Source organism: Cyanistes caeruleus, chromosome 35 (genome assembly GCF_971803275.1).
Source record: "Cyanistes caeruleus chromosome 35, bCyaCae1.hap1.1, whole genome shotgun sequence".
In the NCBI taxonomy this organism is placed as follows: Eukaryota; Metazoa; Chordata; class Aves; order Passeriformes; family Paridae; genus Cyanistes; species Cyanistes caeruleus.
The window spans coordinates 15914-32917 of NC_141736.1; the positions used below are offsets into that span (position 1 = coordinate 15914).

The following is a 17004-nucleotide window of genomic DNA, read 5'->3' on the forward strand; positions in this document are numbered from 1 at the left end:
AGTTACTACTCGCAGTTCCCCTCCAGTACATCCCAGTGTTCCCAGATCCCCCCAGTGCCTTCCAGTAACCCCCCTGAGCTCCCAGTTATTCCTCCCAATTCACCCAGTTCCCTCCCAGTACCCGCACTTACCCCGGGCCGGTCCCCGCTGCAGCGCGGCCTCGGGGGGCTCGGGAGTCCCGGGGGGGGGGCGGGGTCACCCCACGGCCAGCCCGGGGGGGGTCCTGGGGGACGGTGACACCTCTGGGTGTTCCCCCGAGGTCACCCGGACGCCTCCCCACCCCGGACATCCAGGACCCACCCCCGTGCCCCGGTCTCCCAGTGACCCCCCTGGGACCCTCCTGTCCCCTCCGTGACACGCGAGAACCCCTAAAAACTCCCCCACCCACGTGGGACTCCTCCACTGGGACCCCTCCCCGTGTCCCTCCCCATGTTCCCCCTGTCCCCCACACCTGCGGGCCCCTCCCCGGGCAGGAGGAGCAGGAGGATGAGCAGGGGGAGGGGGCGGCTCGGTGGCGCTGCCATCCAGTCCCCGTTGTCCCCAAGTTGTCTCGGCGCTGTCCCCGCGGCTCCCGCCCACGCTGGGGGGGGATGTCTCCGTGTAGCCCGCCCGAGGCCACCGTCGCCCCGGTGACACCCTTGGGCCGCGGTGATGTCACAGGAGACGTCACCCGAGTGCCCCCGCGTGTCCCTGATGTGCCACCAGTATCCCCCTGTCCCCCCCTGCGATGTCCACAATGCCCTTCCCAGCACCCTGGTGTCACCTGGATCCTCCAGCTGTCCCCCCGTGTCCCCAGCCAGTGTCCCCAAAACCCTGTGGCCTCTACCACCCCCCTTGGCACCGGTGTCCCCTGTGCCATTCCTTCCCGTGTCACCAGTGTCCCTCCGCTGTCCCCAGCCCCTTCTTTCCCATCCTTAATGTCCCACATCTTGATGTCCCCAAGGTCCACCTGTGCCACCCCCATCCATGCCCCTGCTCCCCATCCCCATCTCAATGTCACCAGGTCCCTAATGTCCCATCTCTTGTGTCTCCAATGTCTCCCCCTCCACTTTCTCGTCCCTGTCCTCAATGTCCCCATGCCATGTCTCCCTATGTCCCCATCCCCTCCTCATCCCAATGTCCTGTGTCCCCCCATCCAAATGTCCCCAATGTCCCATGTCCTCCTCCCAATGTCCCCAATGCCTCAAATGTCTTGTGTCCCCCCTCCCAATGACCCCATGTTTCCCCGTGTCCCATGTCCCCCCCATGTCCCCAGAGCCTGATGCCGACGCCGCCCCTCGGGTTCCACATGCGCATTTATAATAATAATAATTAATAATTAATAATAATTAATGAGGGTGACGGGGGCAGCGCCGCCCACGCCCCCAATGCACTAAAACTGCACCTGCTTGGCCTTGGGGACAACGGGGACACAGCCTGGCCCTGATTGTCACTATGCCACCATGGCCCTGCCACTCGGGGCCACCCCAGGCCATGTCCCCGGTGTCACCCCCCCCAGTGTCACCTCCTGGTGCCACATCCCCGGTGTCACAGCCCCAGGACTGGGCCCTGTGATGTCACGTCCATGACGTGTCCATGTCCCCAGACCATCATTCTGTGTCCTTCAGCTCCGTGTCCCCATCGTCACAGCCTGGAGACATCTCTGTCCTGTGTCCCCGTGTCACATCCTGGTGCCACGTCCTGATGCCATCCCTGTATCCTGTGTCACTTCCCGGTGCCATCCTGATGCCATCCCTGTGTCCTGTGTCACGTCCCGGTGCCATCTCTGTCCTGTGTCCCTGTGTCACATCCTGGTGCCATCCCCGTGTCACATCACAGTGCCATCTCTGTGCCATCCTTCCGTGTCCCCTCGCTGTCCCTTGCTGTCACATCCTCGTGCTGGCTCTCCACACTGTCCCCTGTGCCACGTTCCTGCGCCATCTCCATGTCCCCAAGTGCCATCTCTGTGTCACATCCCCGGTCCTGGTGCCACCTCCATGTCCCCTCAGGGGAGAGTGCCACAGCCCCAGGCCCCGGTGTCACATCCATGTCACATCCCCTAGCCATGTCCACGTCCCTGGGCCATCTCCCCATTTGTCACCTCCCAGTGTCACCTCCCCGGTGTCACACCCCAGACTGACACAACCTTGGTGCCAATTCCCCGTCCTGTACCCAGCCTGGTCCCCACACGGGACCCTGTGGGAAACTGAGGCACAGCCAGGGGGACACCGAGGTGACAGGGCTGTCCCCTGGCCTTGGGAAGGATGGGACAGTGGGAGGGGACATGCTGGGATGGCAGGGACACACTGGGACACCACAGGGACAAACTGGGGACACTCCAGGCCGGGCCACGGCTGTGGTGGCCGTGGCAGTTCACCATCACGCTGGGTGGCATAAGGGGGTGGCAAAGGTGTCACCACCCCCAGGGTGCGTCACAGGTGTCCCTGTCCTGGGTGTCCCAGCCCAGGGCAGTATATCTGTCCTGGGTGTCCCTGTCCTAGGAGGGTGGCCCTGTCCCAGGGTGTGGCCCAGCTGTCCCCAATGTTCCTGTCCCCGGAGGTGTCCCAGGGCTGTCCCCGGTGTCCCCTGCCGGGCGTGGCGGCGCCGGATGGGCGCTACCTGGTGAAGAAGGGCAGGTGGTGGCCCAAGCCACCCCCTGGGCGTGGGGACTCTGTCCGGGCCATCACGTCCTTGAACCAGGTGGCCACATCCACCTCGAGCGTCTCGTAGCGCTTGATGAAGGTGTGCTCCTGTGGGGACATGGGGACATTGGGGACACCAGGGACAGCAGGGACATGACATGGGGACATTGGGGGATATGCAGACATGGCGACCACAACGGACATGGAGGACATGGAGATGGAGCAGCGAGTGATGAGGGTTTGGGGACAAGGTGAGTATGGGGACCCAGGACATGAACATGGCCTAGGGGACACAGGGACATGGGGACACAGGTGCAGGCAGGTAAGGGAGGTGACAGGGATTGAACAGGTAACAGGTAGGAGAGGTGACAGGAATGATAATAACAGGTGTGCCAAGGACAAGTGTGACAATAACAGGTGACAGGTGGGACAGGTGACAGGTACCACTCACCAGTAACTTGTTGTACTTTGGTCTCTTCCTGTGGTCCTTGGTGAGGCTGGGGGAGGGGACAGGGGATAAGCATCTTGGGACACTCAGGCCATGTCCCCATGTCTCCCCATGTCCCCTGTGTCCCCCACCAGTCCCAGATGAAGGCCTTGGACTCCACAGAGAAGGGGGGCTGGCACCCTGGGGACCCTCTGGGCTGTGTTCCCATGTCCCCCCATTCCTGTGTCATTCACCAGTCACAGACAGAGGCCTGGGAGTCCCTGGAGCATCTTGGGGATCCCCTGGGCTGGGACCCCCATGTCCCCTGTGTGTCCCTGGCATCCCTATGTCTCCCCCATGTCCCCATGTCACCCACCAGTCGCGGACGAAGGCCTGGAAGTCCCCGGAGAAGCCCATGGCGGGGGGCAGCAGGGGGGGATCCTCCTGCAGCACCTTGGTCAGCACCTCGAAATCCGTCTTGCAGTTCTGGTACGGGAACTGCCCTGTGGCCAGCTCCACCTGCAACAGGTGGGACATGTGTGACAGGTGTGGCACAGACAGGTGTGGCACAGGTGTGACAGCTATGACACAGTTGTGACACAGACACGTGTGACACAGACAGGTGTGACAAAGGTGTGACACAGGTGACAGGGACAGATGACAGAGACAGGTGGTGGACTGTAGGGACAGGTGGCACTGCAGGCTGGGATGGCACTGTGGGGACATGCTGGGAACCCAGAGATAGGTTGGGGCCGGTCTGGGAACACTGGGGAGGCATTGGGGACCTTGGGGCCATCTGGGAACACCTGGGGACACTGGGAGCAGCTGGGGACAATCTGTGGCAAATTTGGGGCTGGCTGGGGCCAGTCTGGGGACTTGGGGACAGTTTGGGGCAGGTTGGGGACAGTCTAGTGACAGTTTGGGGCCAGCTGGTGATCATCTGGGGACACTGGGGTGGGTTTGGGACAGCTTGGGGACAGTTGGTCACAGTCTGGGGACACTGGGGTGGGCCTCGGCTGGCTAGGGCAGTTGGGGAAGGTTGGGACCTGTCTGTTTGGAGCCAGTTTAGGGACACTGGGGGGGTGGGGTTGGTGACACTCTGGGGACAGTTGGGTGACATTCTGAGGACATTAGGGACACTCACTCACCAGGGAGATGCCGAGGCTCCACACGTCTGCCCGGATGTCGTAGTCAGGCTTGGTGGGGTCAGGGGGGTCAATGCGCTCGGGCTGCGTGGGAGGGATGGAATTGGGGGGCACCGGGAGGGGGGTACAGACCCTAAGGCTGGGGGGTCCCCAAAACCCCCTAACCTGGGGGGGATCCCAAACAGCCCCATCCCCAAACCTGGGCTGCAGCCCCCCAAACCTGGGAACCCAAACAGCCCCGATACCCCCAAAACACCCCACTCTGGGGCTGGGGGATGTCCCTAATCCCATGTCCCCAGTGTCCCCTCACTCCCATGTAGGCTGCACAGCCTGCACTCCAGGGGATGTCCCGATGTCCCCTCACCGCCATGTAGGCCGCACAGCCTGCACTCCGGGTCTTGGCCTTGGAGTCCACGAGGCGGCCGCTGATGCCAAAGTCGCAGAGCTTGACTTGGCCCCGCTCATCCAGCAGGATGTTGGAGGGTTTGACATCCCTGTGGATCACCCCGTGCTTCTCCTTCAGGTACAGCAGCGCCTTCACAATCTGTGAATGGGACAAGGACATCACTGTTCCCAGTGTCACCTCTGCATCACCATCACCCTGCTCACTGCCATGTCACCCTGCCCAGGACATCCACTGTCCCCAGTGTCCCCCTGTGGGTCACCCTGTGCTTCTCCTTCAAGTACAGTAGCACCTTCCCCATCTGCGAGAACCAGCAGTGACAGTCCCCAGCGTTCCCCCGGTGCCACCCACACTGCTCACTGTCACTGTCACCCTGTTTAGGATGCACTTGGGAATGGGGCACTGGATCCTGGGGACCCCCTGCCTGTCCCCGGCATCCCCCCCTGTCCCCAATAACACTCACTGCCACTGTCATCTTGCCCAGGATGCGCTCAGGGATGGGGCCCTGGATTCGCTTCTTGAGCTTTTCTGCACAGGTGCCCATGAGCTCCATGGCGATGAACACGTCCGTCTGGGGGACAAAGGGGATGAACTGGCAGCACTGGGAGCAGTACTGGGAGCACTGAGTGATACTGGGAGTGGTACTGGGAGCAATACTGGGAGCACTAGGAGCACTGGGATGTACTGGGAGCACTGCGATACACTGGGAGCACTAAGCTCCATGGTGATTAACATGTCAGTCTGGGGGAAAGGGGTTACTGGGGCGACTGGGAGCACTGGGGGCAGTACTGAGGGGAGCCCTTGGATGGATCCAGACCCTCCAGCCCTCCAGGTGCCTACGTTGGTGATGAAGGTGCCGAAGCACTGCACGATGTAGGGGCAGTCATGGCTCTTGAGCACCACGTCCAGGTCCATCAGGATCCGCTTGTTCTCCTCACGGTTCCCCGAGCGCCGCATTTGCTGGGGGGGCCCACAGGTGTCATGGGGGGATCACAGGGGTCACCCCGATGTCCCCAAGCATGGGGACACAAGCGCTCCCACCTTGACGGCAATGACATGGCCAGTCTTGCGGAATCGCATCTTCCACACCTGCCCGCAGGTGCCGCTGCCGATCTCGCCCAGGTTCTCCAGGTCATTGATCTCTGCCTGGTACCGCTGTGGGGCAGGGGAGGAAATGGGGGAGTCACCTGGGATACCCCTGGACTCACCTGGGCCCCCATAACCAGGTAACACCTCCCATCCTCACCTGTGCCCCCCGCAGCCAGGTAACCCCTCCACAGCCAAATAACCCCCTCACAAATAACCCCCTCCTGTCCCCCTGCCACATTCTCAACTGTGCCCCCCACAGCCAGGTAATCCCCCCATCTCACCTGTCCCCCTACGGTCAGGTACCCCGTCTGTTTCATGATCTCTTGCAGCTTCTGGTCGATCTCGATGCTGGAGGGGCAACGGGAAAGCTCAGCCAATCAACTCAGGGCATTTCAGCAACCAAGATCCTCTAAACCATCAACCAATCAGCAGCTGCAGGATCTGCTGCAGCCAATCAGTGCAAGAGATCACCCCAAAGCACTGGTCAATGAGAACACAACACTACCCAGACCTCCAGCCAATCAGGGAACAAGATCCCCCAAACCTTTGGCCAATCAGCTGCTAGGCCTCCCCCATCAGCCAATCAGGATTCAGGAGCACATCCTCACCTCTCCAGGCTGCGCGGCACCAGGAAGGGGGGCGGGGGCAGTCCCAGCATCTGCCGGGGTCTGGGGGGGGGCGCAGGCTGGGGGCTCTCGGGGGGCCCCCCCCGGACCCCCTCACTCACCAGAGGCAGCTGCAGGGCTGGAGGGGAGAGCAGAGTCAGGGACCCCAAAAATGGACAGAGACCCCCAAAATAGGGAGAGAACCCCAGAAATGGATGAAAAAGAATGTCAGAGACCCCCAAAATAGGGAGAGAACCTCAAAAATTGGGAGAGAACCACAAAAATGGGGACCCCAAAAAAAGGGGAGAGACCTCCAAACCTGGGGAGAGACAGAATCCCAAAAACGGGCAGAGAACTCCAAAAATGGAGAGAATCAAAAAATGAGGGAGAGAATCACATAAAACAGGAAGAGAACGCTAAAAATAGAGACAGAAGCATCAGGGACACCAAAAATGGCGAGAGAAACAGCAAGAACCCCAAAATCTGGGGTGGGAGGAGAGAGAAACCAACCAGGAATCTCAAAATTGAGGTGAGGGGACAAAAAAAAAAACCAGTCAGGAACCCCAAAATTGGGGTGTGGGGGCAAAAGAAAAGTCAGGAAGCCCAAAACTGAAGAGACTTGTAAGGAACATAAAAATGGGGAACAGACATGTCAGGAACCCCAAAAAACAAGGGGAAAACCATCAGGACCCAAAAAACAGACAACAGACTTGTCAAGACCCCAAAATTGGGGGAGAAAGATTGGAACCCCATAAATGGGGGGGGCAGGGGGGAATCAGCACAGTGAGCCCCTACCAGCCCCCCCCCAACCCCCCACACCTTCCCCTTTCCCCAGGGACACAGCCCCAGTTTGAACCAATCTGGCCCCATTCCAGCCCCAGTCTGGCCCCGTTTCCAGTCAGTCCCAACTCTCGTTCCGCCCTATTTTTCCCAAATTTTGGCCCTTACTCTCCTCTTTTGCAGTTTCCTGCCCCTTTTTCCCATTTCTTGCCCCATTTTTCCCCTGCCTGCCCCATTTTCCTGCAATTACCCCCAAATTTTCCTCATTTCTCTTCTTCCTGCCCTATTTCTCCACCCCCAGTTTTCCCCCATTCCTGTCCAACTTTTCCTTGTTTTTTCCAGTTTCCTATTTCCCTCCATTTCCCCCATTCCTGCTCCACTTTTCCACATTTCCTCCCATTCTCCCCTCCTGTTTCTGGATTTCTCACATTCCTGCCCCATTTTGCCTTTTCCTACACCATTTTCCTCCATTCCTGCTCCATTTCCCCAACTTCACCCATTTCTGCCCCATTCTCCCTCAATTCCCCGTCTTCCTGCCCAATTTTACCAATTTCTCCCCCATTTTTTCCTCTTCCCATCCCACTACCCATCCCTCCAATCTTCCCCATTCTGAGCCCTCCCATTTTCTCCAATTTTTCTCAGTTGCCCCCCATTTTTCCCATCCCGAGCGGCCGCATGCTTCACGGGGCCGGGGGGGCCACTCCATGCCACAGCCACGGGAAGGGGAGGGGACACAGGGGGGACATTCTGGGGTGGGGGTGGGGAAAGAAGGGCCATTCCAGGGGGTCATTCAGGGGGGGTTACATGGAGGGGGGAGAGGGGCAAAGACACTGCTCTGGGGGAGGGGGGAGGAAACCGAAGCACGGGGTGGTTAAAATGGGAAGAGGGTCCCCAAATTTTGAGGGGAAGGGAGGGGGCAAAGCTGCTCCGAGAGGGGAAAATGAGGCAAGGGGAGGTTAACATGGGGTGGGGGTCCCCAAATTTTGGGGGGGGAGGGTAGGTACCTGCTCGCTGGGACGGAGCGGGAGCGGGGCTAAGGGTGATGACGATGACTGGAATTTGGGGGGGGGGGGGGGGTGGGGGACATGGGGGAGCACAAGGAGAAAACAAAAAATGGGGGGGAAAAAAACAGAAAGAAAAAGAGAATAAATTATAAAATAACCTATTGGGGGGATGGGGTTGAATTCAGGGGACAGAACTTAATTTAAATTGGGGGAGTGAATTAAAATAGTGGCCAGATATAAATTTAAATTGTGTGGGGAATTAATTAAATGGGGGAGACAGAAATTAACTTAAATTGGAAAGGCACAAATTTAAATTGGGGAAACAAAAATGGACTTAAGTTGGGGGGAATTAATTAAATTAAGGGGGATGAGTTTTAATTAGGGTGAGGCAGAAATTAATTTCAGTTTGGGGGGACAAATAAAATTGAGTTGAAGTTGGGGGAACAGGAATGAAATGGGGGTACAGGAGCTTAATTGGGGGGACAGACATTTAAACAAAATTTAAGTGAAATTAAATTGGGGAAGAGGACAGAGATGAAACTGGGGGAGGGACAGGAACGAAATTCAGCGGAAAAAAAAAAAATTCAATTAGTAGGGAAATCACCTTAATTTGGTGGGGGGGGGCGACAGGAAGTAATTTGGGGGTGATGAATTTAAATTGTGTGGGATAAACATGAGCTTAAATTTGAAAGGGGGGAGGGGAAAGAGGGGAGGACGGAGGGGGAGCAGAGGGGTCTGCTCCCCCCTGCCCAGAAAATCCTGGAAAATCCTAAAATACTGCTGGAAAAGCTGGAAAATATTCACTGAGGGGTCCTACCTGATGGGGGGGGGGGGGGATCCTCGTGGTGACAAGTGGGGGGGGGAAACACCCCAAAAATCCCACTCCCAACCCCCCCAGAGCCCACAAAAGCTCACTGTGAGTCCCCAAATTCCCCCCTCCATACCCCCCAAATTGCCCCAGACCCCCCCAAAACACCCTGCCCCCCAAACCAGCCTCAAACTCCCCCAAACTGCTCCTAAACTACCCCAAAATTGTCCCCAACACCTCAAAACCAGCCTCAAATCCCCCATAAAACCCCCAAGCCCCACAAATAATCCTTAACTGTCCCAAATTGTCCCTAAACGGCCTCAAACATCACAAAAATAGCCCCAAATACCCCAAAACAGGCTGAAACACCACTAAAAAACCCCAAACTGCCACAGAATACCCTGAATTGTCCTCAATATCCCGGTAACAGCCTCGGACACGCCATAAAACCCCCCGACTCCACAAACAGCCCTGAGCTGATCCAAAGTGCCCCTGAACTGCCCCAAAGACCACAAAAACGGCCCCAAATGCCCCAGAAGAGCCTCAAATTCCCCTAAACGCACCCAGAACTGCCCTAAACTGCCCCAAACACTCCAGACAACCCAAAATTGCCCCAAACGCTCCTAAACCCCCATGAAATCCCCTAAATTGTCCTTAAAACCCTAAAACAGCCTCGGATCCCCCACAGAGTCCCCCCGATCACCCCAGACAAATGCAAAATGCCCCTAAACCGCCCCAGACAGCCGAAAACCAACCCCAAATGTCCCCAAATCCCCAAAACTATCCCCAGCACCCTGGGACGCCACCAAACAACCCGGAACTGCCCCAAAATGTCCCTAAACATCCTCGAACCCGCCTGCAACTCCCCGAACAATCCAGAACTGCTCTAAAATGTCCCTAAACTGCTCCAACGCCCCTAAACTGCCCAAAACACCCCTAAATTGTCCTCAACACTCCAAAATAGCCTCGGAGCCCCCCTAAAAACACTCTGGCCCCACCAACAGACCAGAAGTGCCCCAAAATGCCCCTGAAGTATCCCAAACACCCCAAAACTGCCCCGAAATGTCCCTAAAGTGCCCCAAAAACACCCCTAAAACCCCCTCGTCCCCCTCACGGGCCCCTCAGCCCCGATCTCCCTCTCACAGCCTCGATCCCCTCCACCCCCCCCCCCCCCCCACCGCGGCCTCCCCTCAGCCGCCCCGCCCCGTTTCCCCGACCCGCCCCGGCCCCGCTTACTGGGGCGGGCGCGGGCAGGGCCGATGTCGAGATTGAGGTCAATTCTCCGCCGCGCCTCGCGGTTCTCCTGCTTCAGCTTCGCCTCCAGCCTCGACAGCTTCTGCTCCAGCGAGGACGCCGCCATCTTCCCCCCGCGTGGCGCATGCGCGGGGCCCGCGAGGGGCGAGGCTTGGAGCCCACGCCGGCCGCCGTACAGAGGGAGGGCACAGAAAGCGCAGCCATCTTCCCCGGGATGGATATTGTGCATGCGCAGAAAACTATATTTGGATTATTTGAGTCTCGCCGCTATCTCCCCCGGGAGCCGTCACTGCGCATGCGCAGGATAACGGGAGGCAGTTAAGAGCCTCACCCGCCGCTGTAGATGGGGGAGAATTGACGAGAGGACAAGGAAGGGTTTTGGGTTTCTTTGGCTTCTGTAGGGACGCGGGCGGACGGGGTGGGGGCACGGCGGCCTTTTGACCCCGCTGGCCGCCGTACGGAGAGAAGGCACATGGACGCCGCCATCTTCACCGGTGAACGGCCATTGCGCATGCGAGGGCTTTTTGGGTCTCTGCGGCCGCCGTAGGAAAGCGGGACACAGAACAGCCATAGGTATAATAAAAATAAACAGAATATATTAAGGTCTAATAATAGTAAACCATTTAGTAAACCGGAAGTTTATCTGGCTCCGCTAGCTGCCATAGGGCGGGAGGGGAGGAGAAGGATGGGGGAACAGAGCGATTTTTGGGCCTCTCCGGCCGCCGTAGGGAGACACGGTGGAGGAGGAGATTCGATATGAACATTTTCATGGGCTTCATGGGCAGGTGGGGACAATTTGAGCTTGTTTAGATTTTCTGTGTGTCAGAAGGGCTGTATAGGGGACTGGGGATGTTTTAGAGCGGCTCGAAGCACATTAGGAGTGTTGGGGCATTTGTGGTTTTAGTGGCGTCTGAAAGTGCCCACTTCTGGGGCACTTTGGGGACAGTTCTTCCTCTTTTAGCGAAGCCTGAGACTGTCTTGGGGCAGTCGAGGCTTGTTTATGCAGCGGGGCCCTTGGGCACTGCCAGCCGCCGTAGGGACGTAGTAGAGCCAGCTGCGGGACGGCGCAAGCGCAGAGGAGGGCGCTAAGGCGCCGTTGCCTCCAGGGCTGGAGGGGCTCCCCGTAGGCGAACAACGCAGGCGCCCCCTGCCGGGCGGGAGGACCAGCGCATGCGCAGCACCCTCCCATCACTGGGGGGCTCGGAGACTCCCAATAGCCCCCCAATGGCTCCCCCATTCCACCCAAATCCCCCCTTTTGGGGGAGGCTCTAACGCGGGAGGACCCCCCGAAAGGGAGGACACCCCGCAAAAGTCCCCCCACTACAACCGTCGAGAATCTGTATTTATTTGTTTCATTTTTCCGTTTTTATTTAAAAAAGCCAAAACGAACCAGGCCCGGGGAAGGGGGTGGGGCACAGACTGCGGGGAGGGGGGAATAGGGGGGTCTCCCCCCCTGGTGGCCAAGGGGTGGGGAGGTCTGCACCCCAATTTGCGGGGGGGGGGGGGTGGCACAGAATGGCGCAAGGTTAAATCATCTCCGGACAGAGCCCCCCCAACCCCCTCCCCAGCGGTAAAAATCCCCCCCAAAGGGGGATCCCCTAAAAAGGGGGCTCCCTCAAGGAGGGTGATCCCCCACTCCGAGAGAGGCCCCCCAAAAGAGGGGTGACCCTCACAAGGAGCAGTGGTCCCCACCCCCAGTGTGCCCCAGAGAGAGGTAACCCCCCAAAAGAGGGGTCAGCCCCCAACAGACAGGGGTGGACCCCTCTAAAGAGAAGTGACCCCCCCCTAAAGAGGGGTCCTACAAGGAAAAGGCCCCCAAAAGAGAGGCGGGACCCCCCAAAGGATAAATGACCCCCCCCCTAAAGAGAAGGCCCCCCAAATAAGGGGTGAGAACCCCCCAAAAGGGAGGCAATGCCTCAAAAGAGGGGTGTCCCCCCAGAAAAGTGCCCCCCCCAAAAGAGAGACCTGTCAAAGAGGTGTGGGACCCCCAAAATAGGGGCAGGATCCCCCAGAGAGACGTGGGACCCCCAAAGAGGGGTGGGAGCCCCCTAAAGAGAGATGGGACCCCACCAAAATAGAGATGAGACCCCCTCAAAGTGAGGTGCAACCCCTCAACTATGAGTAGGACCCCCCCCCAAATTAGAGGTGGAACATTAAAGAGAGGCAAGACCCCCCTTAAATAGGGATGGGAACCCCTCCAAAGTGAGGCGGGACTCCCCAAAAAGGGGTGGGATGCCCCTGACCCCCACCCACCCCCCAAAGTCTATGTGTGCAGCAGCAGGGGGAGGGAGGAGCCCTCCCGGATACTGGGGTGCCCCCACGGGTCTGGGGGCACCCCCGCGGGTCTGTGGGGGGGGTCTCAGGCTGGGAAGGGCTCCGTGGGGGGCTCCTCATCCTGGAAGTGGCTGCGCTGCAGCAGCTTCACGTGGTACTCGTAGATCTTGAGCGCGGGGCCCAGGCGGATGGAGAGCCCTGTGAGCACATCGGCCCTCTGCATCAGCAGCAGCGACTTCCCATCGATCTCCTGGGGACACGGGGACAGTGAGGGACAGTCATGGGGACAGGGGACACCTGGGGGACACAGGAACACTCAGGGATCAGGGAACACCCCAAGGACACAGGAATGAAGAGCCCTGTGAATACATCCACCCTCTGCATCAGCAGCAGTGACTTCCCGTTGATTTCTTGGGGACACGGGGAGAGTGCCGGGCAGTCATAGGGACAGGGGACAGCCATGGGGACACTGGGGACATGGGTACAGTGAGGGACAGCCATGGGGACACGGGGACAGTGAAGGACAGCCATGGGGACACCCAGGGGACACAGGGGGATGGGGGTGGGTGCAATGGTGAGGGGTGGGGGACCAATGGGGAAAATATAGGGGACACCTTGGGGACACTCCCAGGAACAGAGGAGACACCTGGAGGGTAGCGGGAGGCCAGGGATGGCTGTAGAGGAATTTTGCAGGGAGGGAGGCATTCTTGGGGACACCCACAGTGACAGAGGGAGCCCCAGGGACACTGTGGAGACACCTGGGGGACAGAGGGGACACAGGGTGACAGGGGTGGCCCCACCTGCTCCTGGAAGGCCCCGGCCTGCTCAGGGAAGCCGGCCTCGGTGAAATACTCAACCACATCCCGCACTGACCACTCCACCGGATCAACGGCCTTGTCCTTGCGCCCGGCCCTGGGGACACGGGGACACAGTCACTGAGACACGCGAGGGACACACAGACATGGTCACCGGGATGGGGACACCATGGGGACACGGTCACTGGAGTACTGGGAAGGAACAGAGGGACACCAGGACATGGCCACATGGGAGAGTGGACACTATGGGGACAGGGTCACAGCAACAGGGGGGCGACACAGGGACACGGTCACAGGGGGACATGGAGACAATGGTCATGGGGACAGGGAGACACTGGGTGGGGCACAAGGCACTCCGGGGGACACAGAGGCACACTGGGTGGCACATGCGTGACACGGAGGGATGCAAGGGAACACTGGTCCCTAACTCACGTGCAGCTGAATGGGGCCCCCTCGGCGGCCTGGGGGCCCGGCCGGCCTGGGGACAGTGGCACCGATGGCTCTGCCCCTGCCAGCGCCGGGGACACTGCAGGAACACCAACAGGTCACCCCTGGGTCAGCCCTGACTGACCGCACACAGCAGACTGACCCCCAGCACCAAATGACTATCCACCCTCTGGACTGACCCTACAGCCCAGACTGATCCCCCACCCCTAAACTGCCCCCCAGCACCCCCAAACTCAAACCCCCATAGTCCAGCAGCCCCAAACTGCCCACTGTACCTCCAAAACTGCACCCACCACCCCAAAACTGCCCTCAGCACCCCAAATTCCCCACCCATCCCCCCAAAATTGCCCTCCCCACTCAGTACCTGCTCTGTCGGGCTGCCCAAAGGCCCCCTCCTTTTTAAGGGGGGCCATGTGCTGGCAGCCCCCCTCCCCCGGGGCGCAGGCCTTGGGCTGGGGGGGCCGCTCGGGGGGCGGCTGCCCTGGGGGGCGCAGGGAGCCCCCCGCCCGGCCCTCCCCATTCAGCTGCCGGGGGGGCCCCGCATCCTCCGAGGCCTCCGAGCCCGTCCCGTCCTCATCTTCCTCATCCTCATCCTCCTCCTCCTCCTCCTCCTCCCGTGCTGACGCCTCGCTGCTGCTGCAGGGGGGCTGGGGGGCCCCCAAAAGTACAGCATTGACATCACCCCACAGAGAACCTCATAAGCTGGACCTCCCCCGACAACCTACAGCCCCCTGAAAGTCTGCGGCCCCTAAAATAATTTGTAACCCTGACATCAAAACCTACAGCCCCACCAAAACAGGGGCTCCAAAGTTGCACCTTGACCCCCATGTAGTTTGACACCACCCTGTGCCCAAAAAATTCAGAACACCCTCAATCCTGAAAGCCACACCCCCTCAAATCCTGGACACCCCAAAAAATGAATCCCTATGGTCCTGCAGGGCATCCCAAATTCTGCACTCGCCCGCGAGAGCTGTCACCCCAGCACTGTCATTGTCCCCCTGCCAACATGTCCTGGGGTTTCCCCCAACCTCACAGCCCCCTGCCCTCATCCAGTCCTGGCTCTTGGTGACCCCCAAAACTCCCTCAGATCCCCACTGTCACCTCAGGTCTCCTGAAGTCCCCCCATCTCCAAGTCACCCAAGTCTTCTTGGGGGTCCCCAACATCCCTTTGAAATCTCTGCTGTCCCCTCAGGATCCCCCACCATGTCCTCAGGCTCCCCAATCCCCTCAGAGGTCTCCTAAAGGGTGCCCCCTTCAGCCCCCCCAAGTCCCCAGCTGCCCCAGTTCTCTCAGGGGACCCCAAGTCCCCTCAGGGTCCCTCCCCAAGTCCCTTCAGCCTTCCAGACCCCTCTCTCTGTGTCCCGTGTCCCTTCCCCGCCAGGTCCCCTCCACTCACTTAAGTCCCCCCTTGTGTCCCCCTTATCCCCACCAACCCTTCAGGGGTCCCCTCAGGTCCCCAGTGCCTCACCACCCTTGTCCCCCTCAGCCCTCCTGTCCCCAGTCCCCCCAGAGCCCGCGGCCTCTTCAGGCCTTCAAGACCCTTGGACAGCCCCGAATTCCCACCACTTTGCCCCCAGTTCCCTCAGGGTCATCCTCCCAGAGCCCCCCAGTCTCCTCCACGCCCTCAGGGGGCCATCCCCTCAGCCCTCCCAGCTCCCCTGCATGACCCCTGAATGTCTCAAGACCCTGGTGCCTTCTCATAACCCCCAGCCCCCTCCCCAGTGTCCCCTCAGGGTCCCCATCACAGAGCCCCTTGTTCCCCTCAGGGCTCTCCCCCTGGGGGCCCCCTCACGATTCCCGGGCTCCTCCTTCCCCTCAACCCCTTCCCCTTCCCGCACTCCCCCTCACGACCCTCACACCTGCCATCCTCTCAGAACCACCTCAGGCATCCCTGTGACCCCTCACGACCCTCGAACCTTCCCCCAGTGTCCCCCTCACAGGGCCCCCCGTTTCTTTCAGAGCTCAGACCCTCGGTGCCCCCTCACGACCTCCGGGCCCCTCCACTCCTCTCAGCCACCCGAGTCTCCCAGCCCTTCCCGCGCTCCCCCCTCACGGCCCTCGGACCCCTCAGGTCCTCAGGGACCCACCTCTTCCCCTCACGTCTCGTCCCCTTCCCATGCTCCCCCTCACGATCCCCAGACCCCTCTCCAATGTCCCCTCAGGACCCCTGCTCACAGAGCCCCCCGGTGCCCTCGGCCCCTCACGATCACCCGCCCCCCGGTGCCCTCTCACAACCCCCGGAACCCCATTCTCGAGCTCTCCCTCATGACCCTCATACCCTGCAGATTCCCCTCAGCCCCCCGGTGTCCCCTCACGACCCCCATTCCTCTCAGCCCCTCACCGCTTCCCCGCTTGCCGCGCTCCCCCTCACGCCCCCTCCTCACCTTCCGCGCCCTCCCCGCCGCCGCTCTCCCGCGCTCCCCGCGGGCCGTGGCGATGGCGCCCAGCCGGGTGCGCTCGGGACGGGCCCCGCCGCTCGCTCCGCCGCCGCCCGCCCCGGGGGCCGCCCCGGCCGCCCCCCCGCCGCCACCGGGCGCGGCCGAGCCCTGGAGGCGGCCGCGGGTGAGGCGGCCGTCGCCGCCGAGCAGCCGCGCGGTGTCGCGGAGGCTGACGGGCGGCGGGCGGCGGGCGGGCGGCGGCGGGCGGCGCGGCGGCTGCACGCGGGCGGCGTTGCGGTACGAGATGCTGCCCTTGTAGGAGACCCGGAGCACGGCGCGCTGCTGGATGAGCTTCTCCAGCTCGGCACGGGTGCGCTCGGGCTCGGGGCCGTGCCGCCGCCGCACCATGCGGCAGATGCGCTCCAGATCTGGCCGCGCCTTGCGAGAACGCAGCGAGTCGATAGTATCCAGGATCCACTCCTGGTACCGCGGGGCCTGCTCGGGGCCCGGCGGCGGCGGCGGCGGCACCGCCATGGCCCCCCCCCGCGGCACCGCCGGCCCCCCCCTCCTGCGCCCCTTCCTCCTCCTCCTCCTCCTCCTCCTCCTCCTCCTCCGCCCCCGCCCCGCCCGCGCGCGCCCGCTAGGAGGAGGAGCCGCGGCCGCCGCGCGCGCGCGCCTCCGGGTGGAGCCGCCCCGCGCGACCGCGCCCACGGCAAGGCACGCCCAAAGCACAGATAAAACCGCGCCCACACAAGCGGGGCACGCCCAGCGAGCCGAACAGAGCCACGCCCCCGCCGAAAAGCCACGCCGATGTCCATCGGCCCCGCCCTATTGTTGATTAGGACACGCCCGTCGAGCTAAACCACGCCCCGATATGAAAGGTTACGCCCATAACCGAAAGGTCACGCCCCTTGTGAAGGGACACCACGCCCCTACGAGAAGCCACGTCCACTC

General features: G+C 60.9%; 2 protein-coding genes across 3 annotated transcripts; both read right to left on the reverse strand.

Moving 5' to 3' along the window:
• Window positions 1–1277: 1277 nt before the first annotated feature.
• On the reverse strand, window positions 1278–10638 carry MAP2K7 (mitogen-activated protein kinase kinase 7). 2 transcript variants are annotated; one of them, XM_086871277.1, is made up of 12 exons: window positions 10468–10638; window positions 10119–10375; window positions 6294–6429; window positions 5967–6033; window positions 5638–5751; window positions 5437–5556; window positions 5060–5167; window positions 4558–4737; window positions 4197–4277; window positions 3425–3567; window positions 3073–3118; window positions 1278–2729 (listed from the first exon to the last, which is right to left on the reverse strand). In XM_086871277.1, the coding sequence occupies exons 1-12, from the start codon at window positions 10620–10622 to the stop codon at window positions 2595–2597; spliced, it is 1542 nt and encodes a 513-aa protein (XP_086727403.1). In that variant the 5' UTR covers window positions 10623–10638; the 3' UTR covers window positions 1278–2594. The 2 variants fall into 2 exon arrangements, with proteins under 2 accessions (XP_086727403.1, XP_086727404.1); XM_086871278.1 differs by lacking the exon at window positions 10468–10638 and adding an exon at window positions 8075–8122 and having other exon boundaries at window positions 10119–10276.
• Window positions 10639–11478: 840 nt separating this feature from the next.
• On the reverse strand, window positions 11479–16617 carry SAMD1 (sterile alpha motif domain containing 1). The gene is made up of 5 exons (XM_086871279.1): window positions 16057–16617; window positions 14037–14319; window positions 13658–13751; window positions 13211–13322; window positions 11479–12660 (listed from the first exon to the last, which is right to left on the reverse strand). The coding sequence occupies exons 1-5, from the start codon at window positions 16582–16584 to the stop codon at window positions 12496–12498; spliced, it is 1182 nt and encodes a 393-aa protein (XP_086727405.1). The 5' UTR covers window positions 16585–16617; the 3' UTR covers window positions 11479–12495.
• Window positions 16618–17004: the final 387 nt, after the last annotated feature.

Coding starts and splice junctions, on each gene's coding strand:
- MAP2K7 (XM_086871277.1), bottom strand. CDS start 10,622: ATGGCGGCGTCCATGTGCCTTCTCTCCGTACGGCGGCCAGCGGGGTCA. Junction 3,568..4,196: donor GGAGCCTCGGCATCTCCCTG/GTGAGTGAGTGT, acceptor CACCTGTTGCAG/GTGGAGCTGGCCACAGGGCA. Junction 3,119..3,424: donor CAGGCCTTCGTCCGCGACTG/GTGGGTGACATG, acceptor CCCCTCCCCCAG/CCTCACCAAGGACCACAGGA.
- SAMD1 (XM_086871279.1), bottom strand. CDS start 16,584: ATGGCGGTGCCGCCGCCGCCGCCGCCGGGCCCCGAGCAGGCCCCGCGG. Junction 13,752..14,036: donor TGGGCAGCCCGACAGAGCAG/GTACTGAGTGGG, acceptor GTGTTCCTGCAG/TGTCCCCGGCGCTGGCAGGG. Junction 13,323..13,657: donor GGGGCCCCATTCAGCTGCAC/GTGAGTTAGGGA, acceptor CCGTGTCCCCAG/GGCCGGGCGCAAGGACAAGG.